General features: G+C 39.3%; 2 protein-coding genes across 2 annotated transcripts; both read left to right on the forward strand.

Moving 5' to 3' along the window:
• Positions 1 to 14,873: 14,873 nt before the first annotated feature.
• Positions 14,874 to 15,464, forward strand: LOC134635287 (claudin-4-like). The gene has a single exon (XM_063484684.1). The coding sequence runs from the start codon at positions 14,874 to 14,876 to the stop codon at positions 15,462 to 15,464; it is 591 nt and encodes a 196-aa protein (XP_063340754.1).
• Positions 15,465 to 20,764: 5,300 nt separating this feature from the next.
• Positions 20,765 to 21,352, forward strand: LOC134635615 (claudin-9-like). The gene has a single exon (XM_063485013.1). It carries the CDS (start codon positions 20,765 to 20,767, stop codon positions 21,350 to 21,352), a length of 588 nt encoding a protein of 195 aa, XP_063341083.1.
• Positions 21,353 to 26,620: the final 5,268 nt, after the last annotated feature.

A 26,620-nucleotide genomic window follows, 5' to 3' on the forward strand; every position in this document is an offset into this window, starting at 1 on the left:
GTAATATTGTTCAAAGTTAGCGTTATGTTCATACATGTTACAAATGCCTGTAAATCAAATTGAGTTCAGTGACAATTACTGTTTGTTTTGATTAATTTATTAATAACATAAAACCTTTACACTAATGCAACACATAACAACGTAACACATATATCCAAATAAATACATTTCTTAATGCATAACTCATTTTGGAACTAATCTTTCTAGAAGTGAAAACAGTCTGTCCATCCTCTCCTTGCTCTCCTGCGCTCTCCTCTCCTCAGCCTCTCTTTGCTACCTCATGTCCTCTTTGAGGTCTAGCAGCTTATCATCTCTATCCCTTCGCCTCTTTATCCCTGTTCTGGGTGGCTCACCCTCTTCCTCATCGCTGTCATTTTGGTCACCCACTGCTGCGCTTGGCCCTGGAGTGTCCGCAGGGAGAGAGGAAATTAGGATGGAAGGCATCTGTCCTATCACCTCATCCATGAGGGCAAACCAAGGCCAAGTAGCAGCAGTGGGCTTCCCACTGACTCCCTCTCCTGAGCCTGGATACTTGCAATCCTAAAGGCAGAGTAAGTCAAAAATGACAGTAGACAAATAAAAACAACACAACAACTCTTAGTAATTGTACATTTATTAACTTGCGTTCTTAAGAATTATCTTCTTGATAACACACATACGTACTTTGTATTTTTTTAAGTTATCCCATTTCTTCTGGCCTGCAAGGCAGTGACTTTCCCCTGCAGGCCCATCTTCTCTAGAATTGTCCTGCTCACACACAACAAATAAGAGAAGAAAGGAAACCATGGCAACTATGTTAATCCCTAAATCCAAAAGTTTTTCACAGCAGAACACAAGAGGAACACCGTCTAGAAATCATAGGTTCTGTACAGCAGCGGTCCCGGAGTCGTTTGTTACCGGGCCACGAGAGTTAAGGCTCCGGTGTGAAATTTATGGTTTTCAGGGTTTTTATCGTTAACTCGGTTTCCCTGGGTCTTTCCCTTGTTGTAGTTGTATGTCTTATTTTGAAAGAAATATTTACACGTTACTGATAGGTTCATAGCATAAACCTATTCGCTGGAACGTTCAAGACAATTCAACTACACAGCAAAAGCATTGAACACCAAGCAGAGCTCTTTATGATTCTCGTATACGAGGATGACCAACTGGACAAACGACGTTCCTTCGCTTGACCCCAGTTGTTCTCCCAGCAGCAGTCAGAGTATTGCTGACAGGAATCTCCTGAGAATCTTCAGAGGCCCAGTGAGAAGCGAGAACCATTCCAGGCATAGCTGACAGCCCAGGCAGTGGTTGAGGTCAAAGGTCGAGCTGTTTGGGGCTCATCATGAGATCAGATTTTGGAGCCACAGCAAGGTCCATGAAGCTGTGTTGGAATGAGAGCTGTGCCAAGGGGGCTTTCCAGAGGCCAACAGAGGAGATTGCGGACACAGACGGGCACCTGAAGGATGAGGGGAGCATGCCACGCTCCATTGACAGCGCAGAGGGAGTCCAAGGATGGCATCATGATTCTGTGAAAAGCACAGGAACCAGAAGCTATGGTGGTGATGGCAGCAGTTTCCTATGAACATCACCTAGTGCTTTTTCACTGTACTATGCATACGATGACACTCTGAAGACTGCTGGGATCATAACAGCAGCAAGACAACTGGATCCAACACCCTTTCCACAGAGGGGTTGCAGAGATGAATGGACAGTAGAGGAGTTATAAGTATCCCCCTCGCAGGACGAAGGCCTGAAGTGAGGTGATGGGGGTTGGTAGAGGCCATAAAACAGGAGTGCTGACGAGGCCTAAGATAGCTGAGACCCATGTTGACAAACAACAAAACCAACTGGTATGTTTGAATTTCTATTCTACATACATTTGGACTCTGGTCCTATGGACAGTGATGGAAACAACTGGAAGAGACATTTATGACGCCCTGCAGAACTTAAACCACTCTGCAGAGAGACGTGTGATTTACATGTCTAGAGGAGGAGCACCACCAAGCTGGAGTGTTTTTGAAAATGTTAATTTCTCTTTTGACCATTAACAATTCATTTGTTTGCTTGTAGGATGCAGTTTACCATTGAATGAGATCAATGAGAAATTGGATAACTGCTAATACATTTGTCAAACTGTGTGCGTTTACAGTAATTTAGGGTGATTTGACATATGCTGAGTACAAAAATGGTTGCATTGACACTGTCAGACATGAGGTGATCATAACTGGGGACTTTTCTAGCATAACTGTCAAAAGGGGGGAATGTTGGATTTGTATTGTTGATTGTCATTTATGCTTAGAAATATCTACTCATATATGCTTAGAGTTTTATAATCAATGTCATGTTGGTAGAGGTTTGATCCTTAATAGTCTGGAATGCACACAAAGTCTTTGCAGAGTGTTCTGGCATTCACACCCACATCCTGGGAGCATGGGAGAGGGCATACCTTCTCTTATTGTTTTGTGGTAGGATAAACGTATCTATATCTGTTTTAGGCTAAGTGCCTTTTGTTTAGATGAACTGCTGGACTTCCAGGCCAGTCGTTTATGGGGTCACACTCTGACCCCCCACCCACACACACATGCTTACACAGCGCACAGGCAAGGTACTCTTTGTGTGTATGTAGACGTCATATGTTAATGAACCTATGCATATTCATGTGACCTCAATAAAAGAGCAGTGTACGGGGGAGCGGACGAGAACAACTGGGGTCAAGCGAAGGAACGGCGTTTGTCCAGTTGGTCTCCCTCGTATACGAGAATCATAAAGAGCTCTGCTTGGTGTTCAATGCTTTTGCTGTGTAGTTGAATTGTCATGAACGTTCCAGCGAATAGGTTTATGCTATGAACCTATCAGTTACCATAGCGACCAGAGAGCATTAAGCGACAGAGAGGAGGATGTTACTCTTAAAGTTGTTGGCATTTTCGGGAGGACACTGCTAATAAAGTTACACAATTACACAGTACATTCACGTTTATTATTATATTTACAAAATACCACAGTTTTTGTCTTGGTCGGATCATTTTATGTGGTTGTATTTATCCGCGACACCTTAAAGGCCGCTCCGTGTCTGACATAAACCGGTCTGTGGTGCAAAAAAGGTTGGGGGCCGCTGCTGTACAGCATGAGGGTTAATAGGACCATACTCATATGAATATGATGTGTACATTGATTTATTCTTGTACCTCCATGCCACAGTGGCCCAATTCGTCACCCCAGTGAAGAGGTGATCGTTTTCTCCTCGTTTTAATAAATTAAGCCATTTGGTCTTTGTTCCCCACAACATATCACCAATTCGAAAAAATCTAAATAATACATGAAAAACCGCGGGACCCACCATACAAGCTGGTTTACGGTTATTTAAATAAAAAAAAAAAATGTCTATGCAGATGCCCAAAGCTTAACAACACAACCGCTATAACAATTTAACTTTTGTACAACCAGATTTTCATATACTTACATTTGAAAGTGTTTTCCTCTCCCGCTTCGACCACCATCGTTATCAGAAAAAAATCTCCTGTATGACCCGTAATGAATCCTGGGATATGGTAGGACACAAAGGATACATCGGACCCATCCTTAAAATTTGGGGAAAAGTAGGATGCATTTATCGCCACATTTTGAGTAGGGGAGACCGGGGATAGTTGTAACGTGGGTCAGTTGTAACACTTCCAATTTCTCCAATCAGGGCTAAGTTTCAAATGATGTGACTCATCCTGTGCATGCCTAATTCAGTTCTGCTATCACATGTGAAAAATCAGCACGTTTTGTCAAACACAGACAATTTAACACGAAAAAAAGTCATTTGTGTGCCAAAAAGTAAGTTTTTCTACTTTATTTCAATTTCTAATAGCATTATCTGCTTTGCAGTTAAACTCATCAAATTTAAATTATGTTATTTGTATGCCTATGGGGATATATTCTGTGTAGGTCTTTAGTGCTAATGTTTTAGCCGTTGGCTGTAATCTTAGCTAGTTCATGGCTATAGGAGTCTGGGTCAGTTGTAACAGCAACAGTCTGGGTTAGTTGTAACAATAATGCAAATGTTACAACTTACCACACTATTACTTTAACTTATATTAAACAAGTTGGGGCAACAACATTAGCAGAGAGAGGTTCACTGGTCGCCTTTGTATATGCGGTTAATGCCATTGGCAACACAATTCCTCCACTGTTTGTGTTCCCACACATACATTATGCAGACCACTGTGTCAGAGATGGACCAGTAGGAAGTATTGGTAGTGGAAATAAATCAGGATGGGTGCAAGAAACAGATTTCCTCATCTTTCTGAAGCACTTTGCAAACCACACCAAGGTAAGCCATGATAAAAAGTAATGAAATTACGATGCTGGTGCACAACTACATTTTTTCAGCTTCATTGTTATGTTCAAAAGTTGGTGCAAGAGTTGTAGGTTATAATGCCCACTGAGCCAATGAGGCCAAACTCAAGGAAGACCAACCAAAATTAATGAAATATTCAGTTGCAGAAAATTCCATAATTTGTCTTTTTTGGGGGGGTTGGAATATGTTCAAAAGCTAGATTTCTGATTCTGTCACACACACACATAGCTACATAAATTGCTCTAAGTGCATTCATGTGTTGAATAAACAAAGATTACATGTTAATGTTTTGTTAGTACCCTTATTTCATTGTGTTACATTTCACCCCAGGACATGTTACAACTAACCCAGACTATGGGGTTAATTGTAACATTTCACTCTTTGTGTTTGAGACCATACCATGCAATGGGTAATTGTGCTGCAGAGAAAATAGCTGCACTATTTAATAGCAGAGACATGTAAATACTTTGCATTACATTTTGAATCCACTACCTTAAAAGAGCTCCAATTTAGAGACAGAAATGTCAAAAATGTTACAACTATCCCCGGTCTCCCCTACTCTTTGAATTTGGACAGCCTTCGTCACGTCGCTGTGACGTCATTGCATCTAAATATGGCATTTTAAGCATCCTTCCCTTGAATTCGGACACAGCCAAAATCTCGCACCTCCTTACCTTTCTGACCTGTTAAGTACTACCTTTTCTGCCCGCTCACTTCAATCTTCTTCTTCTATCCAGCTTTCTGTGCCTTCCTTCCACCTCAGCACCATGGGAAGCAGAGCTTTTAGCTGCTCTGCTCCCAGGCTGTGGAACTCTCTACCCCCAGATAGAAGAAACGTTGGTTCTCTCCCCCAGTTTAAATCTCAACTCAAAACCCATCTGTTCAAATCTGCATATTCACTGTGAACCCACTGTTTGTTAATTTTATGCTGTGCTTTTGTTTTATTGTTCTTCATTGTGTCATTGTTCTATTATGTGTTTTATCCTATTGTAAAGTGTCCTTGGGTGTCTTGAAAGGTGTTTTATAAATAAAATGTATTATTAGTAGTAGTGCTGCAATGAAAACAAGAAGCTATGCCTTTTACCCAGCCAAGCAACTGAGCAACAGCTGGAACTTTCAGACCTGCTTGTGAGGCTAAATCGACTGTGTGGGCAAAACAACCAATGAGCAACCTGTCCATTATTTCATTATTTCCATAGAACATACCATATTTGCAACATTGTACATTAAAGTTATTGGGTTTCTGTTTTTTTTTTTTTGTATGTTTGTTTTTTAAAGATTGAATTTTTGTATATTTTTGCATTAAAGCACAAGATCTCAGGAAGAGGAAAATAAAGTCACATACCTGGGTTGATGACCCAGTGTTTTAAGTTTTCTGGGTTAATTATTTATTTTGGGTTCATAAATGTTCTAGTGCTATACTGTTTCACCCATTTAGTGTAGTATTATTTTCCAGGACTTCTGATATTATCCATATTTCTAGTTCTGTTCCTTGATTAATAGTTCCCTTTTGTGATCCCTGTCTTCCTGGTTGTATCCCATTAGCTGTCTGGTCTCTCACCTTGTTCTGTCTCTGTTGCTAACTGCATTCCCTTATTGTCTAATTAATATACCTGTACCCCTGGCCTTGTGTTTTTCCCGTTCCCATGTTCTTCTCTCTGTGTTTTGTTCATTTGACTCCCCAGTCTGTCATGTCATTCATGTTTTTTTCTTTCCGGTTTTAGTGTCAAGCTGTCTTGTCTTAGTCCTGGCCTCTGTTTTTGGTGCTTCCAGAATGGTGGGGACACAGCTGACTGCTGAACACTGACTGAACAGATAAATTACTGCAGGTCTGAAGAACAGCAACTTACTGTTTTCAAGAGATTGAAAGAGATTCATTATGGATGCTGGTAGAAGACACATTTTGGGTTTGGCCTTAGCCATCAGCTGTGTATTGGGGACCATCATCATCTGTGCTCTCCCCACGTGAAAAGTCTGGAGTTTTCGTTCTCAAAACATGCCTGCTAATCACGTTGTTAGTGCATGGTATGGTTTATGGAAAATGTGTGTAATGTGGGGTACAGGCAAGATGGAGTGCAAAATGTATTTGGATTTTTCTATGATGCCTGAAGCCATGAATGCTGAAAGAGCGCTCATCATTATCGCGTTCATCATTTGCTTGGCGTGACCGGCAACAAGTGCATTAACTTCATGTCAGATGATGGGCAAAAGAGCAAAGTGACCTTTGGTTCTGGACTTTTCTTCATCATCGCAGGTTTCTTGGCTGTGTCCCAATTAAGAGACCGCACGCAGTACGCGTACTACGTACGGTGCGTACTATAAGTACGAGAAGTGCGGAAGTGAGAGGCTTGTGAAATGGGACGGTCTAGCCTTCGTCACGCTGTTCAGGTTGCCTAGCAACCATGATACTAACCGCGAGAAACGTTACATACAGCATTGTTTGACAGAAATGAAGGAGAAAAATGTTTTGTTGGTCATTCATTTTTGTCATGACATCACTTTGATTAGTTGAGTATCTGAGGCTGAGACCACGGGACTGTAAAACATGATAGTTGGGCTTCATTTCTGTACTGAACAGTCATTTCAAGATTAGTTGGTAAATAACAATTAGCGAATGTTGTTCATGAGACTAAAATCATCTTACTGTGGTAATGTAAATATAATATGGCCAATATTATATGTATTGTCAGATTATTATGATATATATCTATAGATATCTCTCTCTATCACACACACACACACACATTAAAAAAAAGGATATATTACAGCAGTGAGCTTGAGCTCTGGGTCAAAGATTCAAGTTGCAGTTATTTATATTTCCTATCACCTTAAACCTTCACTCAAAGACAAGTACCTTTGACAGTGTATATACAGATGTATTATACATAATAGACAAATATTGTCTGTTTAATATGTTGGCATTACATTACATTTGGCTCAATGGTAAATGGCCTGTATTTGTATAGCGCATTACTAGTCCCTAAGGACCCCAAAGCGCTTTACACATCCAGTCATCCACCCATTCGCACACACATTCACACACTGGTGATGGCAAGCTACGTTGTAGCCACAGCCACCCTGGGGCGCACTGACAGAGGCGAGGCTGCCGGACACTGGCGCCACCGGGCCAGAGAGAGTGCAGGACAGACAGACAGGTGACAGTCTCAGGTGTATACACTGCTACAAAACAGCACAAGAGGAGGAGGATTTAGTGTTTGTGTTATTACGAGTGCTAAACAAGAAGAGTTCCCAGATGGTACAGTGGACACATGTGTGACTCCTGTGATTAAAACATCTTTCTTTCAGCTTAACAAGTGAACCGTCAGCTCGTTCAAACACACGTTAAAGTCCGTTTGGCTCGACACCACCGAACAGAGGCAGCAATATAACATAGCTAACATTAACAGTGCAGTGAATCCTGCTTGTGCCGTGATATTCAGGACTGCAAACCGAGCAGCATTCACTGACTTTCAGCTTGTTGTGTTTGTGGATATATGACTGACTTTAATTATCCATAAAATCATCACATTCTCTGTAAGATTAAGGTCATCTATCTATCTATCTATCTATCTAATTTTTTATTTTATTTTATTTTATTTTTTGAAGTAGAGGCCTTAAAACCAAGTTAACGCTGAAAGTACAAATATTGCTAATGTCACATAACTTTGCCGACATGTGGCCAACAGTAATGTTTTAATGTTCTTCATTATTAAACATTCGCACATAAATAAGTGACATCATATTCAGTACTTACTTTTGACAGTTCACTCTTCGGCCGCTCCCTTCTGCCGTATTTTGCAGCAAAATTATCCACACCCACTGCCGCGCTATGAATTGTGGGATATATGGGACCACGAAGCGTGCACTGGACCACGCTTGGGGAAATCGTTACAGCATCTTCAGCAGCCTGCCTCTGTGCTAATATTTCCTTGTGCTGCATGAATCGGCAATGAAGTTGCTGAGCTAGAAGACTCAGAAACAATCTTCTTTTGCCTGTCCACCCTGTACATGCCTTGTACAAAATGTAGGCATTCACCGCCGCCAGGTCCAGCATATTGTAGAAAACCGCTACTGGCCACCTGCGTGTTGCTGCTCTTACGGAATACTTCCGCGCCATTTGGTCTAACACGTCTACACCACACTGTAAAAGCAGAAAAATCAATTGGCTCGCAGAGCTCTGATGATTATGCATAGATGCAAAGGATTGTAGAAAACTGAACATGCAACCATTTTATAGTCCTTTCATCAAGATTTATTTCTGATCAATTTGTCTGATTTTCCATGAGCCCCCTAAATTTTTTAAATCGAATTGTTCAGCTGTAACCTAATGGGGAAAAAATGTAGGTGACAGAAGCTGAAGACAAACATATGGAGAAAAAGATCAAACACTGAAAGACCTGTAATATTAGTTACCCACATAGCAAGAGACTTATATTTTTTTAATAAAAAGCTGCGTTTGAAAGTTTTTTTTATGTTTCACATGTTTAAATTAGCTGGTGCTCTCTCCAGTGTGGCTGAAATACAATAATTCTGCAAAGATGTGGGCCAAAATTCTTCCACAGCACTGTAAAAGACTCATTGCTTGTTATCACAAACACTTGCATATTGCAGTTGTTGTTGCTAAGGGAGGCCCAACCAGTTATTAGGTTTGAGAGCCAAATCACTTTTGCACACAGAGCCACGCATTTGGATTTTTTTCCCCATAATAATGAACATCTCAAATTAGAAACTGCATTTTGTGTTTAACTTTGTTATGTTTGTCTAATATTTTAATTTGTTAGATAATCTGAAATATTTAACCTTGCCAAACATACACATAAAAAGAGAACTCAGGAAGGGAGCAAACACTTTTTCACACCACTGTATTTCAAAACTATTTGCTGCATATTTTTTTTCCTGTGTGGAAATAACAGATGACTCCAGACGTCACTGTGGTTTTTCAAGTGAAGTATGAAATGCCACAGTATGCATCAGCCTGTGGGTAGACTGTTTAGAAGAAATAAAATACCAAATTAACCACTTGTTAATATAGCACATATACAGCTGTGCCAACTAATTCTCAGTTAAGTCTGTTAAGTGACCACACCAACTGGTTCACTGACCTTCATTCATAGAACTAGTATTACCTCTGTAACCATCTGTTTTATTTCATGCTTCTAAACAAGCCACCACTGTTACACTAATGGTGCTTCGAAAATGAACAAAGCAGTCTAGCAAAAAAAGTCAGGAGAGACGTGTACCAAGGCTACAAATCTCAAGACACACGTAAAACAGTAAAGGATTCATTGACAAAGTGAAGAAACGGGCCGTCCATGAAGACTATAGCTGAAAAAGCAATAAAACTGAAGAGACTTATGTGGCTTCTGACGACAAAGTGGTACAGTCGTCTCCGTAAGCTAACTGGCTAGTTAGCTGCCAACATTAGCGTAAACAGCGAGCTACTTACTCATATTGATAGCTGTAAACGTTACGTTACAGTTCTGCTAAAAAACATGTTCGTCTCGAATGGATGAATTTGTCGCCAAGCCAACAACATGCACACCTCGGCATCTGCAAATTTCATTGAAAGTGTAATAAACTATGATCTTCTCTATATTTTTAGTTGTGTTTTGTTTTGGTTCCGGCGCCCCCCGTGTGTGGCAGCCTGTTACAGCAGCTCTGCTCATTTCTCCATAACCTTCATAATATGAGAGGTTAGTGCTACAGGCCTGTGGTCATTTAGTGCCACTGGATGATTCTTCTTAGATACTGGGACCAGGCATGATGTTTTCCTGGGTAGCTACAGGTTTTTTTAAGGGTGCAACTCCAGGTCTCCAATTCAGTTATCCTGGCATCCAGACCTATGAACAGGCTACATTTATTACAGCAAACGTTATTACTACAAGAGACTGAGGAATAACTAAACATCTGACACACTGAGCAGGAAAGCACAGGAGGGACAGGTGAAGAGGCTTTGCTGCTAGTCAGTGCGCTACCAGTTAAGCTAGCAAATCCCTAAACACACCGTGCGTGAATACTTTGAATATAACTAACAAGTGAATCAACAGAGTGTGCTTTGGATAAAGCCATGGAAATTACACTACAAAATAAGACCTACTAAAAATTGCCTACAGAGATAAGCCACTAGGGTTGCCAACTCCCTGAAAAATAAATAAGGGACACCTCATGGCCAGGGCTGGGCGACCCGATAGTCTTCACCCTTCCCAGTGTGGGGAATTTTTTAGCTCTTTTTTTTTTTGTGTGTGTGAAATTATTTTTTTCACCATTTGACAAAGTGCGTCCCTTTTCAGCTCAATACTTTTGTTTCTAAATACGGAACGATTCCGTTTTTCAAGGGACGTTTGGCAACCCTATAAGTCACACAAAAACTTTACTGTTTACTGTAACAGGAAGTCATACCACAGAGAGCCAACACCAAGAGAGAGCCACTTGGTGGCTTGGTCATATATTCCTTGATAATACTATAGAGAAACTCAATGATCTTTGAGAAAGAAAAAGAAGAAGTTAGAGTAGTTTAAGAAACACGTATCCATCCATTTGACCACCGGCACAGGCACTAGGTTGTGGCCTTGTACCATTTGTGGCTGTTTCAATGTACATATTTTTTCTGTATTAACTGACTGATTTAGGCTGTCATGAACTGGCTGTGTAGCAGAGGGAGGAGAGGACCCAAACGCAAACTCACGGGAAATGAAACTCCAACTCAAAATGCAGCTTTATTCACTGTTAGGGAAAAGGTGATACAAAACTAATAATAATAATAATAATAATAATAACCCACTGGGGGAAACACTGAGAGGTACACAACCATGAGGGAGGATGTGACATGGAACTAAGGGAGACGCGGACATAAATACACAAAGATAACGACGTGGGAGCATACAGGGAACACAGCTGACATGAATTATCATAACGAGACAGAGCAGGATCAAACACAACATGACATACACTGATGGGAGACTAAGTAAAACAGGATGTACACAATACGCAGACTGGAGGGGGAGAGAGAATGAGGAGCACGAGGGAGAGCACAGACATGACGGGCTGGGTAAACAGAATAAAACAAGGAGGGGAAACAAGACACAAGGACTCACAACTAAATAAACACAGATATGCAGAGGGAGAGAGAGAGAGCAAAGACACAAGGGGAAATCTAATAAACCAAACTCACCAGAATAACCTAGGAACCACAGAATACAAGTGAACTCAAAAATAATTCAGAATGATCAAAATAAGAACCCCACCCCCCCCCCCCCCCCACACACACACACACACACACAAAAACACAAACAAAACAAACAGGGTCAAAATGGCTCAGGACCATGACAATAACAACCATAGAATATATTAAGCACCAAAAGGTTGTGAAGGCTGGGACATAATCAGGTTTGTAAAAAAAATCTATTACTCAGAGTCCTATAGAAAGCACAGGAGGTGAAATTGAATAATTGTGAAATTTTGTGATTTCACTGCTAAAGAAGCTTGGCCCAGAGTCAGAAACAGCTAAAATTTTCCAAAAAAAAAAAAGAGGGCAAAGATGGTCACTGTGTTATCAAGCAGATAGACCAAGACAGAGCAAATTCCATATCAAGCCAAACTTGAGATGGCAAAGGCCTATCCAAAAAATAGTTATGATAGTTGTCATAGCAAAGAAAAAGTAAAAGTGATTATTTTGAACCCATATGTTCACATAGGCAGCTGTTTGAAAACCCACAATAGTGGCAGACTCAGCCTTTCAGCTGACTTGCTGGGAAACTAGCGGGAAGTCTTGCAACGATCCAGCACTGAGGGGTGCTCAGCCACTCTGCTAAGACTGCTCCTGAGATGAGACTGATCAGCTGTGTGATTGCGTTCCAGGTGCGGCAAGCCCCATGACAGGGACACCACTCTCTGGGCCCAGACTTGCAGAGAGACCAGAACACAGACACACACACACACACAGGGAACATGAGGACACAACAAATAAACCAGGTAACCAGCGGGGACCGCCAGCCTCAAAACAGACCTGCAAAAGTACAGAAGTCCATAACGCACACATAAACCATGGGTCCCCAGACCCAGGCCCATGACAGAAGTAATACATCCTGTTGATTGGAGAGGTGACCTAGTACCTGATTGTGTTTCTAAACCAGGGCTCGCCGGCTGGCGAGTGCACGACAGGTCAAACAATGTAAAGCATCTTACAGGTCAGAGAAGAAAAAGCACAAATCTTAAATCAACACAAATATTTTTTAAATGTTTGCTATGGAAAAAAAACCTTTAAAACATGAATATTTACACAAATTTTAAATAAACATGAACACTTCAACACAAGTCCAACTGGGACTTGTTGCAAGTATCTTCTACTACTATGAATCTAGACATGATGTGATGTGATTTTTTGTTGTGCTTTATTCTGATAATTTGATAGCTTCTGCTATGCTAAGCCTGCCAAAAAGGTACAGCCTCATGCTATTTTCCTAAGTTAAGAGTTAGCTAATGAGTGAGTTCTTCAAGACAAGCATACCTGTGGTCTGACAAAGTCGAAAATTCCAATATTCCTCAGACTCTTGTGTCTGTCTGTAGACTCTGATTTCGCCAGCGTCCATACAAGGAAGTCGATACATAAATCTATCATTTCCAAGAACCTAATGCACAATGTAATGAAGTTTGACGACAAAATGGATTCTGGAAAACACATGCAGGAAACCAAACATGTTGTATTGTTGTACAATCTTTACTTATTTGTAATGTAAGTTGTATTTTTATAATTATTATTATTATTATTTGTAATGTCGATATGCCAAATTCTACTAACTGGAAAGTTTGTGGTTTGATCCCTGGCTGCTCTCAGTCTGCATGCATTTTACATTTTTCTTGGGAAAGATACTAACCCAAAGTTTCTCTAATTTCATAAGATTTCGACTTGTTTCTTCTTAAAGGTGACTACTTTTATGGGGTCGCTAACTTCAGCTCAGCGTGTTGATTCATGAATTGTCTTTGCTGCTACAGTCCTCCGCTCATAACAATGCTCTGCATTAATAAAAGCTTTTAGTTAAAAATCAGTGATGAATGAAGGGAATAAACAAGTAATTTAGCCAATACTTGACTGAATTATCACCTCAGTGATGTCTGACAGTAACATTAATATAAAACTTGCATCAAAACAGATGGCTTTTCAATAATACTCATTTCTTTCTTAACCTTTTTCCCCACAATGTTTCACATCAGCATGAGAAAACATTGACAACCTGACAAAGACTCGGGTCTTTGTTATGAAACCTACATCTGGGTCTAATGTTTAAAATGAAGGAATCAAACAGAAAGAGGGACCAAAACCACACTCACGTAGAGAGACACAGAGGGGCACAGAGAGGAATTCGGGAGGCAAACGAAAGAAGAAAACTCTTAGTAAAACATAAACATAAAGATTACAATAAAGATACAAGAATTTATATTTAACAGCACAAACAAGGAGAAAAAAATTAAAGAAATTAAAAAGATTAATGATTGTTCTGAGCATGTGGTAAAATGTTTGATTTCATGTTGCACTTGTGGTGGCTGGTTTGTATGGTTGTTTCTGCGAAGTATACATGTTGCCACAGTGAAACTGGAGCAAAGAGGACCACATGTGGTTCTTATTTACACACATTTGCACACATTGCATGCAGAGGCCCCTGATCTCACAAATCAGATTCCTTTTTATTCAGTTTGACCTTTTTTTAGAAAGACCACCAAGTCATAACTAGTCAGCACAGTCACAGTAAGATCTTATGTTACAAAATCCACTGGCCCAGAGATGATTGCTTGTCTGACGATCATGCAGCAAAGTGAAATCCCATGAAAAATGTAGCCCAGGTGCACCAATACACTCAGAAAGTTACATTGGTGTACTTGGATTACATTTCCTATGGGCTTTGAGCAAGGCTAGGCTGCACTATTTGCTTAGGAATCAAAATCTGCATCTAGGCAGGGAACCTTTGGCCACTCTCCATGAAACACACTTTATTGTTCAAAACTTTCTTTCAACAAGTTGACCTACAACCATCAATAAAGTCACTCTGAAAGTCATAAGTTCTTCCTGGAAACTCTATATTACTATCTGCTGAGAATAACTCTCACACATTTCAGTGATAATGAACAAATTTAGAATTCTTTATTTGCACTGAATTAACTTAGTGACTAGTTTGTCATGAAGTTCTAAATATTAAAAAGTTAACAGTAAAACTATAATTGTAATGGAGATGTAGCATGTTTCATAATTCATATTTAGTATGATACAATTAAATACTACTTGCATTTTTCAAATTATTTAATTTCAATGTTATTTAAGTTTCTGTGTGCTGTTTTTTGTCATTATGTGTCACTTTCTTTAGAAATCGGTTTCATCTCAGAGGCAACAATAAGTCTGTCATCTCCTTTAAAAGTGTGAACACGGCCAGAGGAAACCACAGTAAAATTCTGAGTATTAAAACCAATTGATAACCACTTCCTTCTGAGCTCTTCAGATAAATTACTGAACCTCCTTTGAGCACATCATCTTCCTTGAAGAGAGTCACAGAGCTTCATTATGGTAGCTTGCGAAAGACAGCTTCTAGGCCTGGCTTTGGCCTGCATTGGCTTTCTGGGGAGCATCATTAGCTGTGCTCTCCCCACATGGAGAATCATGAAAACCTTCAGGGATTATGAAATGCCCTTCTCCGTGGTGGAGGGTTTATGGAAGAGATGTGGGATCTCACCAACAGGTGAAATGCAGTGCATGGGGTACGAGTATATGCTGTTACCTGCAGACATGAAGGCTGCCAGAGCACTCATCATCATTGCCATTATCATTGAGGTCCTTGGGATCCTGCTTGGTGTGGCTGGGAGAAATTTTATGAACTTTGTGCCAGACGAAAGGCAAAGGAGCAAAATGGCTCTGACTTCTGGAATTGCCTTCCTCATTGCAGGCTTCTTTTTTCTCATACCAGTCAGCTGGACAACCAACACCATCAATGATCATTTTCATCCTACCTGGTCTACTTCTGGTCTTGCTCATTTGCTACTTAAAAAGATGGAGTTGGGAGCCGCACTCTACATTGGCTGGTTCACTACTGTCCTTTTGTTCCTGGGAGGAGGCCTCGTCTGCAGCTCCTTTTTCCGCAGAAATGGAACCGAGTAAAACTCAAATCTTACACTGTGTAAGCAAGGCCTTACTTATTGCTTTTTAAATAAGGCCTATTTTCATACATCGAGCTGGTTTTTTTGGAAATAAGAAAAAGGTGTTATGAAAGTTTTCACCTCAAGTTTGTCATTTGAATGAGTAGGTTAACAAAGTATAAAATCAGATTCAAATAGAGAGAAATATTTACAGTTTGACTGAGTAATTTGACTCTGAATCTATTTTAAGGTATAAGGCCTACACCATTGTAACCACCTTTCGTATTGTTTTTTTTTTCATTTATTATTTTTGTTGTTCATAAGTGTGGAGACAGATTTGACTTTTTCAAGAATCTGTGTAAAGTCAAAATTATGACCATTTAAAACTGCTATGAAATCTATTCAATGTAAGTCTATGTTTTATCTTTGACTATCATCTCTTTATTAAATTGATTCAATATTGATGATCATGAAATTGTTTTTACATATGCTTTTGCAATAAAAATATATTTTTGTGTGTGATTGTATACAAGTGAAATTTATATCAAATGAAAATGAATATTTTGGAGCATGCAAAATATTATGTATTTTTGGTGCCTTTTTAACATTAAAGCAGCTTAATAAACATAGTAAGAATGAGTTTGCAAAAACTGAACATTGTAGAGTTTTGCATTGAAAAATAAAACAACAAGATGATTAAAAAACTGTTAACAAAGACCACACTGCCAAAGTTGAAAAAGTTTAAAAATGATACATTAAAAAAGACAATTAAGTGTTTGAGTTTTTTAAAGTTTCATGTGTGTTACATCTAATCATAGACGACAAGTCAGCGTTGACAAAGTGTCAGTTTTACTTCAACACATCTGTTATGTCAACCGGTATCTACCAAAAGGATTTCGTTTAGACTGGAGAAATTTCAAAAGTTGTTTTGTAGAATAATTTTGACATTAAATTTTTAATTACAAATAATACTAAATAATGTTTTTGGGCAATACTTGTCTATGGTGTAATGAATGTATTTAACTTCATGGAAAATTTAGATCAATGTCTGTTTTTGTTTTTTTGATGAATTACCACCCCTTCCTAAAAAATAAAATAATAAATTAATAATAACAATAAATTCACACACTTGTTGCAGGTTAGTTTTCTATGTCAACCAGATGTGGGCCAGGTCTGGAAATGATGGCGCTATTTAAGTTCCTATTTTCCAATTTTAGTTAGAAGATCCAAATGCCACGTTGCAATACTATACTGCTATGGTAGCCAACGTTTCAAATGCAGGTTTGACAGGTTCATGAGTGTACACTTTATCCACAACCTAGTGAGGGTTTACTCATATTTGCCACTGGGTAGCTGTACCTCAGGAGGTAAAGCAGGTCACCTACTGATCGGAAGGTTAGTGGTTCGATCCCTGGCTCCTCCAGTCAAGAGTGTGAATATATTTGGAGGCACAGTTTAGAGAGATTGGGTGAATGTGGCATGTTGTATAGAACACTTTGAGTAATCTGGGAGGGTAGAAAAGCGCTGTATAAGAATCTTTCCATTCACTGTCTGAACAGAGTTTTGTCATGTTACTTTTGCATTATTATTTTCCGGCACATGTTGTTATTACATGGCTTGATTAAGGTACACATTAGGCTGTAGTGATATGTCGGTCATGAACGAAACGGCTCTTAGAGTGACTCTTTGAAGTGAACAAGGCGAGCCGGCTCCTTATTGGGATCCGTGTTTTTTTTTTCTTTCTCTCACCCTCTCTCTCGCACTTTTTTTCCGCTTCACTCCACACTTCAGCCTTGTGCTTGCGCTGAGCAGAAGGGGGAGGGGCGGTAGTTACACTCGCAGTAGCACAGGAACAGAGCCAGAGGGAAAGAGAGAGAAAGAGAGCCAGAGACAACAACGTCACATTAGAAAGGTATAGTAATCATCCACAACTATTTTCAGTTGCGGATGATAAAGGATTCAGTAAGTTTATTCATGCAGGCCCATATGACAGAGAATGTGCATCTTCTTTTTGTTTTTATATTTTAATTGATATTTTATTGTGTTGTGGTTTGCAGTGTTTTGTCTTATTTCACTTTTTTGCACTTTTTTGTCTGTTTTGGAAGTTCAGTTAACACTAACAATGTGCTTTGGAATTTGTGCGTGCTTTGTCTCTAGGGGCCACCATATATATTTATATATAAACATATATAAATAAAACCACTTTTTTTACATTAGTAATTCCTTTTGTGCATAATTTTATATTGTTCTTGATAATAAATTAAAGCAACAAAAACAACCTGAAGAGCCGGTTGGGAGCCGAAAGATCCGGCTCTTTTTAGTGAGCCGAGCCGAAAGAGCCGGTTCTCTAAAAAGAGCCGGAAATCCCATCACTATTAGGCTGACATCTGGGGGCAGAGCTGAAACGGTTCTGGGCCAGCACAGGGCCAGCAGTGTGTCTGCAAGTGGCTTTGTGCTGGCCCATGCCTGCCAGGGTTTTCCTTTCTTTCTGTGTCTCTCTCTGCACTAGCTCCATTTCCCGTAAGTGTCAGTTGGTGTTGCTGTGCTTGCTGTGTTCTGATGGTCTGTCCACAGGAGGACTTTTCCTGCTTTAGAAGAACTTTCTGCTCCATTTCTGAATGGAGTGATTAGATCTGGTATAAAGTTAAGTAGTGAAGTAGTGAAGTAGTTAAGACATGAAGTTCTCTGAAGAATTGACTCTTGTACTGAAAACCGAATTACTCAAAGTTTTTCAATACAGTTCTCTTTGGTGACATCTGGCGGTGAAAAATATTAAGAACAGCTTGAAACTTCAACTACCTCATTATAACTCTACAGAGCTGAATTGACATCTTGTGTTTAATATCATGCGACAGTTCTGTCTGATATCGAGCTACTGCTGTGGTGCTTTAACATGTATTTTGTTGGGTGAAAAAACTATGTTGACTGTTTGATTAAATAATAACAAGAAAATATAACTATATGTATAGTGTATTTCTTATGTATGTTTTAGACCCGGGGTAGATGAACTTTTATTCTTATATTTATTGTCCAAAAACATTTGTAGTACATGAAATACATTAATGTAATTAAGAAAGTGTGTGTTTGCCATCTTCTGTGCTCACACAGGTTTAGTATCTGACCCCACTGCTGCCACTAAGGCAGTGTAATTCTGTACAAAATGCTGTTTTCAGAACAAATTATTAAGACAAATTCTTTTTCTGTTTCTCTCTTTTTTAGTTTTCAACACAGATGGGAAACTTCTGTTTCCTGCAATCCTCAGTCATCTCTGTTTTTGAAGTATTTTTTCTTTAAAATTGCAGCCCACCAAATGTACTGCATTGCAGTGGTGTAAAAAATACATAATTTAAAATGTACCAAAGTAAAGCTAACGCTAATTATGTGCATCCTATTGGTGTTAGGTATGAACCTAAATGTATGTTATACATCTCACAAGCAGTAGATGTTGTTGTATGTAGCTTTGAGAGTTCCAAGTAATAAGTGCCAGTGACACAACTTAACCCAACTTATGAATGTTTTAAATTATAGTTATAATAGGGTTATATATATATTATAATAGAGTTATAATAGGGAGGACAGGCAGGGCTTCCACTCCTTTAGAGGACATGGACAGAGCAGTGAACAAAGTGGAGAAGTCCATTCGTCAGGTGTTGAGGAAGATGAACATATTCAGGATGACGTTAAGACAATACATGGAGAAGAAAAAAGATTGATGGAAAAGAAATAAGACTATAAAAGGATATGAACGATCTGGACTTGCCAATCAAACTTTGACAAACATATGGAGAAAGAGCTGGCAGATCATTTAAAGGCACTAGCACCCTTTATAAAGCCAGTTCAGGGTATTTGAGTATGCACAAAGAAATTAGATTTTGATCCAGCTGGCAGGAATATCAGAGGCAATATCAGTTTGGGTTAAGTGTGCAAATATTAAGAAAAACTAATAGGGAACATTAATAATTATTTCCCCATGAAATGCTAATTATCAGTTATCAAAATGCAGATAGCTCACAGCAAAGCAAAGTTGGGTACTTATTTGAAGAGTATAGCTTGACATATGTAAATATGAAAGTAATTGTGATTGTCATTGGGAACTTTGCAAGCAAAACCAAATCCTACAACTACGGTGGATTGGTTGATGATGCTGACACTGTTGCAAAGCTTTTAAGGTGAAGTAGTAATAGGTCTGTGAATGGAAAAGCCATCTTCACTTTCAAAGAAAATGATGATGGAGTCATCCCTGGAGAAGATGTGCATAAAAAACAATTACCCACACCACAAAAACTTGGCGGTACAGCCAGAAGGCAGCAGTGGGTAACATCAACAATTTGATGTTATCGAGTAGGCAAGAGCTATGAAGAGAATTGCAGTTAATTTTGTCTTCATTTGAATTTCATTTTGTTCTGAACATGAGGTCATCTGACCCAGGCCTTGTTTAAGAAAATTGACTTTTGATGTGCTCAAGTGGTAGAATTGGCTTGTATAAATTGGCCTTTGATGTTGTAAAATAACTTTCAATAAACCTTACATAAGTCATTTTATGTTAAATTTATTTAGCTTTTATATAGCATTACAGTTTCTGAGATCAAAATATACTGTTTTACTTTCATAATCAATTGCACAATTTGCCCCAAGCTATTCTCTCCAAAGGCACAACTTACCCCGCACCAGGAGCAAGTTCTGCCGCAGGACCACTTTTTTTTTAGAAAGCCATATTTCTTAAAATCTATATTTCAGATCCACAGTTATGGTTTCCAGGGATGGACAACATCCTGAATTATATGTACATGTTTTATTTGGAAGCATTACTGTCATGGCCTCACTTTAAGTAAAAACTGGCACAACTCACCCCACTCTCCCCTATTAAGACACCTTGTGCATAAGATGACACACCCCGAGCCAGTACCTGGTCCTCAGTCACCACAAACCTTTATAGAATATGATGCTGAACATTAAACAGAAAAAAAAGTGTTGAAAATGAACTCAGTCTTAAACACATTCAGCAGTAATATTAATCAATTTAACACTGATAGATGATGATAATCCCTGCCTGTGTTTCTCTAAAAGTCACCACATGCCAAAATAAGGACAAAACAATTATACATTTTATAATAAAGTACTTGCAAACCTGCTGCCAGTATTTAAATGAAAAATCTACAGTGTATCACCAGTGGGAGGAAGCCACAGTCAGCTTCTTCCTCGAGCATAAATAACCCACATAAAACCCACTTCCTGCTCAGATCTTCTCTCACAGATAAATGACTACAGCTCTCAAGGAGACACCATCTTTTATCTATAAAGAGATAAAGAGAACGTTTCATTATGACGGCTGGTGTAAGACACCTTCTAGGCTTGACCTTGGCCATCGTCAGCTTTGTGGGGACCATTGTCATCTGTGCACTTCCACAGTGGAGAGTCACAAAAATCTTCCAGCAATCGAGCATTTTTGATTCCCAGGTGCTCACTGAAGGTTTGTGGAAAGTCTGTAGTACCTTTAGTGCACAGATTGTGGAGTGCAAAGAGTATGAGAAAACACTTCTGCCTATAAGTCAAGACCTGGAGGTTGCTAGAGCGCTCATTGTCATTGCCATTATCGTTGGTGTCTTTGGGATCCTGCTTGGTGCTGCTGGGAGCAAATTCATCAACTTTGTGCCAGACGAAAGGAAAAGGAGTAAAATAGCTATGGCTTCTGGAGTTGTTTGTCTCATTGCAGGCATCTTTGTGCTAATACCAATCTGCTGGACCACCACCACCACCGCCACCATCCAGAATAATTTCAACCACTTTCTGCCTCATGGCACTCTGGAACTGGGAGCCTCGCTTTATATTGGCTGGATCACCACAGCACTTCTGTTCCTGGGAGGAGGCCTTCTCTGCAGCTCTTTCATCTGCCAAGATGGAACTGACTAAAACGTTAAGTACGCCAACCCTTGCTCTTTGTAAAAAGCCTTATTTACAAAGAGCATTTACTTAGTTACTCATATTAACCCAGACCTTCCCAAAGTGTGGGGCCCACCCCCTGGGGGGGGGCGCAGAGCCATTGCAGGGGGGGCGCAGTATGAAAAGGGGGAGGGGGGGACAAAACGCTTGGAGACTGCTGGCACGGGGCGCCTACAGAAACGCAAAGCAGGAGATGAAGCATAGCTGAATATGTTTCCAAACCAACTTCATTCTAAGCCAAAGACTGGAAAATATGGTGAAGCATATCTTCCCTTTGGTTTCACCTGCACAAGTGCCAAGGTAGGTCTCCCCTGCATAATTGGTTTTCCCTGCGTCGGGAGCACACGCTGGGCTCTTCAAATCACGGACAAACTGTATCCCACATTCTTGATTTTTAGTCCACAAACACTTGTTGTAATGACTAACTACTCCTGACATTTTGGAGATGTTAGCTCTTTATACAGTAAAGTTACAGCGGGATACAAATAATATCAGGCTGATCCTGCCACGATTTGTTCCCTCGGTTCAAATCACGGACAAACAGTATCCCACAGTTGTTTATGTTTTTGAACCCATTTTGCACAGAGAGGCATGTTTTGAAAAATGTATTGATATCAATGTTGAATATTATTACACAGGAAAAAAAACAACTACACGTAAAATAATTACAGCATGACGCCTCTGCCTTTCTAAATAGAGGGACAGTAGCTGCGTGTGTAAATGTAAGCGTGTAAAAGTTGAAGATAGTCAGATTAACAGAAACAGTATTTTGTCTCTATCTGCCATTCTGCAATTCATCTCATGTAAACAATAACGTCGCGCACAGCGTGACGTGAAAAAAGGCACATACCTTTGACGTTGCCTGACAACTCTGTATTCCTTGAGTTTTAAAAAATCTCCGTTTCCGGTGATTCGAAACGCCGTTTACGTGTGGACGAAACAGCTACGTTTTTAAAAATACCCGTGTAGGTGCGGACGTAGCGCAAAAGAGTTAGTAGTTTATTTTCTTACTACCTGTAATTTATTGCAGATTACTTGTATTTGCTTAATTGTTTACTAAATGATGGAGGTGTGAAATAAACCGCAATGGAGCAAAATATGGGTGTGTGTGGTTGGAGGATGTGTTTGTGCGTGCACGCGCGGGGGGGGGGGGGGGGGCGAACATTTTTCTTGTAAAACAAAGGGAGGCCTAGCAAAAAAAGTTTGGGAACCACTGTATTAACCTATGCTTAGAAATCCAGCAGTCTGTTGAACATGAAACAAAGGTTGCATGAGTAGAATAAGAAATTCTAAAATCGAATTAAAATAGGCAGAAATATTGGTAATTTTAGGATGTAAATTGATTCTTGATGTATTTTGTTGTATTTTATAGCACTATAGACACTTTTTCTTTTCATGTTTATTGTTTATGCTGTTTACTATAAAATTATGGACACAGTTTCCCTTTTTTCCTGTGATCTTTGTAAAAATCAAAAGCATGTGCTTTCAAAATATATAAAACATGATTGTGTGGCTTAAATCCAGATCTGATCTTTGACTTTTTCTTTATTAAACTGTTCAATATTGATTATTATGTTATTCATTTGCAGTTGCATTCAGAATATTCTTCTGCAGTATTTGTTTAATTTGGGGGTGGGGGATGGCCTGGGGCGATAAAGTATGATTGTATTGTAACAGTAAAATTGTCACATTAAAATGCCTGGTTATAAGAGCATGAGATCATGTTTTGGAGTTTGGGGAATTTTGAGTTTTGGTTAGTTTTTTTAAAGATGACTTTATGTTGGCTGTTTGTTTTGTTTTTTAAATGCCCTGCAACAGGTAAAGGACAATACGTGTCAGGCTTGACGAACAATGTCATGAACACAAAATACAGGCTGGATGTCATTGCCTTTGGTACAGTGATAGCTAAAAGATTCATCCTTATAAGGTGAAAAGACGTGTCATTGGCTACTCTTATTCAATGGAGAGTGTAAGTGGGTTCACAGAGATGCGACACAATTTTCAGGGTTTGTATTTGAACAATGTCAGCAGCTCAACATGTGGCAAATGAGGGTATTTGGAAGAAAACAGAAATACTGAGGACCTGCTTATTTATTATAATTATTAACTATTCATTTATGTCCCTCCTGACTTCTCTGAGGGACGGGGGCTTGGGATGTTTTTTTGTTGTTCTGTCAAGTCAAACTGTTGATATAACATTCAATAAATAAAGTGTGTTGAACTTTAAACATGCCCAGGAAGAGTTTGGAATGAGTGCTTTGTTTTATTCATTATGAGATATATGATGAGATATTATAAGTGTGTGCTAAAAGGTTTGGTTTGGTGCTTAATATGTTGGTGGCCTTGTGTGGTTGTATTTCTCATACTATATCCTGCTGCAGTGAAACTGGTTTTCACACAGGATATTGTGTTTCTCATCTTTCTGTCTCTGCTTCAGAAATACATTCTGTATGCAATAATTATTCCCATGCATTAAACACACACATAGACTACTGATCTCACACATACATGAAGTTCTTAATCATAGATTCCCCTTTAATTTAAATACAGCATTTCTTCAGAAGCACTGAGATTAACAATATAACAACACAAGACTCCTGGCAATACCGAGTATCTTATAAAAATGTTTTAAAAGCCGTCTTTTTCAGAGCCATCTGGTCCTTCTTGTTAAATGTTGGTTCCAAAATATCCTCAATGGATGAGTATTATGAGAGTTTAGAAGCTGTCATTATGACATGATTTGGGCTAAATTTCTGAGTGACAAATAGCCATGATGTAATGGATTACATTTGATAAAGGAATGGCATTTACCTTTATATCTGACCACTGTATGCTAGCACACACAACACAGCCTGTCTCATAATGAATAAAAAAGAAGCATTAATCCCTCATATTTTCCATGCATGCTTAAACTTTCACATTTACACCATTAATTTCCTGTAGGCTGCATATGATAGACAGTGTTTTTAAAAACTCTGCTTTATTGGTTTGATATTAGAAATTACTGCCCATGCTTTCTGACTGTTTAAAAGCACATCAAATGTTCAGTGCCTAACACAATGAATAAAAAAGTGTCAAGGTTTGCTGTGTGGCAGGCAGGATGTAGGACCCAAGTACAGAACCTGAACACAAATGGTAAACTCAAAGCTTTATTCATTGGGAAAACTCTACACTAATACAAAAAACAAAACCAAAAACAAGAAACTAGAAACATGAGACTTAATCAAAAAACTAGGAAACTAAACTGGGAACAGAAAACTAGGAAATACCAGGTGCACTGAGGAAACACACACAGCACAGAGAGGGTACATATGATGTGCGACATGACAACAGTTAGAGGAAAAACACAGGGCTTAAATAAACAAGGAGTAAGGAGGGAATGGGAAACAGGAGGGAAACACAGCTGGAACTAATCTGACATAAGGAGACCAGGAGGAAGTAAAACTGAATGTAATGAGAACAGGACAAGGAAGTATCAGAACAAAACAGGAAACAGAAGACATACACAGAGACTTGACAAGGAGACACGGCTGACAGGGGAGAACATGGCTGCAGAGTGAACATGGAGCACAGAGACAACACTGTGCCTATTTTCTGTGAAAACAGCTATAGTAAAATCCACTACTTCAATGGACTGATCTATGTAGTGATACCAGCCAAGTGCACTTAATATGGAATTTAACTATAATGAAAATGCAAACATATATTCATGAACAGCTTAGTCAACAATAAAACAGTCCAAGAAGTGAATGTTTTGCTGTTTTAAGAGGAAGGTTATTCTCTCTTTCATGGGGCCAAAGTTTTTACAAGCATTTTTAAGATATTCACACAAGTTTGAGAAAGTCCATTATCTGAATCTGTAGAATAGAATAGAATAGAATAATCCTTTATTGTCATTTTATATGTATAGATTAGATTAGATTAGATTAGATTAGACTTTATTAATCCCTCGGGTGGGTTCCTCTGGGAAATTCAGTTTCCAGTAGCACAGCACCGACAGAAGTTGCATGTCACAGATACAATAAGGGGAACGAGAGTACGGATATAAGCATAAATAAACCATATATACACATATATAAATATAGAATATACAATTTGGATAAATAGAATTGCACATTTGAGTATATTGCACAGTGATTATTGCACAGCCGAATATAAGAAAAAACAAATATTGCACAGTGTAAAAAAGCACTACAGCTCAGTTGTTCCCGCCCTCCTTAGTCCCTCTGTTTCCCCTCCCTCTCCCCTCCAGTGAGGAGTTAAACAGTCTGATGCAGGGCTCTAGAGTGCGACCAATTTGGTCGCAAATGCGACCAAATTTTTCAGTGGTGCGACTAAAAAAAATATTTGGTCGCACCGGTGCGACCAACTGTTCGGGTAACAAAAAAAAAATCTCTGCAACTCTCTGTGTGGTCAACAACAGACACACATTATGCCCCTATCGTGGACTAAACCAATCAGACATAGTCAGGGGCGGGACCTCTCTGATTGGCCGTGGTCCAGTTGAAAGTGCAGGTGGAAGAGAGAGGTGAGTAGCTTGAATAAAGCATATCGATTCATTAACAGATTCCACACAAAGACGTAAACACAGAGCGAGCCGACGCATCAGAATCAGCTTTGTCTTTCTCGGCTTTCTCACCCAACGGCCCGTACGGACACGCTGTCGGAGCTCACCGAGCCCACCGTCCGCGCTGTGTTTACGTCTTTTTGCGCTGATTCTGAGCTGCAGGTTTTGTCTCTCTCCAACCAAAATTCACCGAGCCAGCAGCAAAAGAAGCAGCAAACTACGCTTCACATTTGATCAATGTCATCATGAATTCCCTCTGAGTTTTGCTGTTTTGCTTCCACCACGATAAAATCACACTTCATGCACAGCTCTCTCTCTCTCTCTCTGTCTGTCTCTCGCTGTCTCTGTCTGTATTTCAAGAACAGTGTCCCGTCTCAAATCTCTGTTTTCTGCATTATTCATTCACTTATTACCCACCAGTCTACCGTTGTTTACAGCGCTGTCGGCCGCTGTCTTTTTCTTTTCTTTTTTTTTCACTTAAATGACCTCGGACAAGAAAGCCTAATTTCTGCTGTTCAATACTGAAGAAATTTAAACTTATTAAAATTGTGCAAAATTACAGAATATTGCAGAATATTTTAAGGTTATCTGCTATTAAAGGTCAGGTCAGAAAAATCTCCTTCATGTTTTTCTGTGTTTTATTCTCAGTTACTTTGACACAAAGGCATCTG

The sequence above is a fragment of the Pelmatolapia mariae genome, linkage group LG10_11 (genome assembly GCF_036321145.2).
Source record: "Pelmatolapia mariae isolate MD_Pm_ZW linkage group LG10_11, Pm_UMD_F_2, whole genome shotgun sequence".
Classification (NCBI taxonomy): domain Eukaryota; kingdom Metazoa; phylum Chordata; class Actinopteri; order Cichliformes; family Cichlidae; genus Pelmatolapia; species Pelmatolapia mariae.

What these genes read in the sequence shown, in the direction of transcription:
- LOC134635287 (XM_063484684.1), top strand. Translation starts at nt 14,874, where the DNA reads ATGGTAGCTTGCGAAAGACAGCTTCTAGGCCTGGCTTTGGCCTGCATT.
- LOC134635615 (XM_063485013.1), top strand. Translation starts at nt 20,765, where the DNA reads ATGACGGCTGGTGTAAGACACCTTCTAGGCTTGACCTTGGCCATCGTC.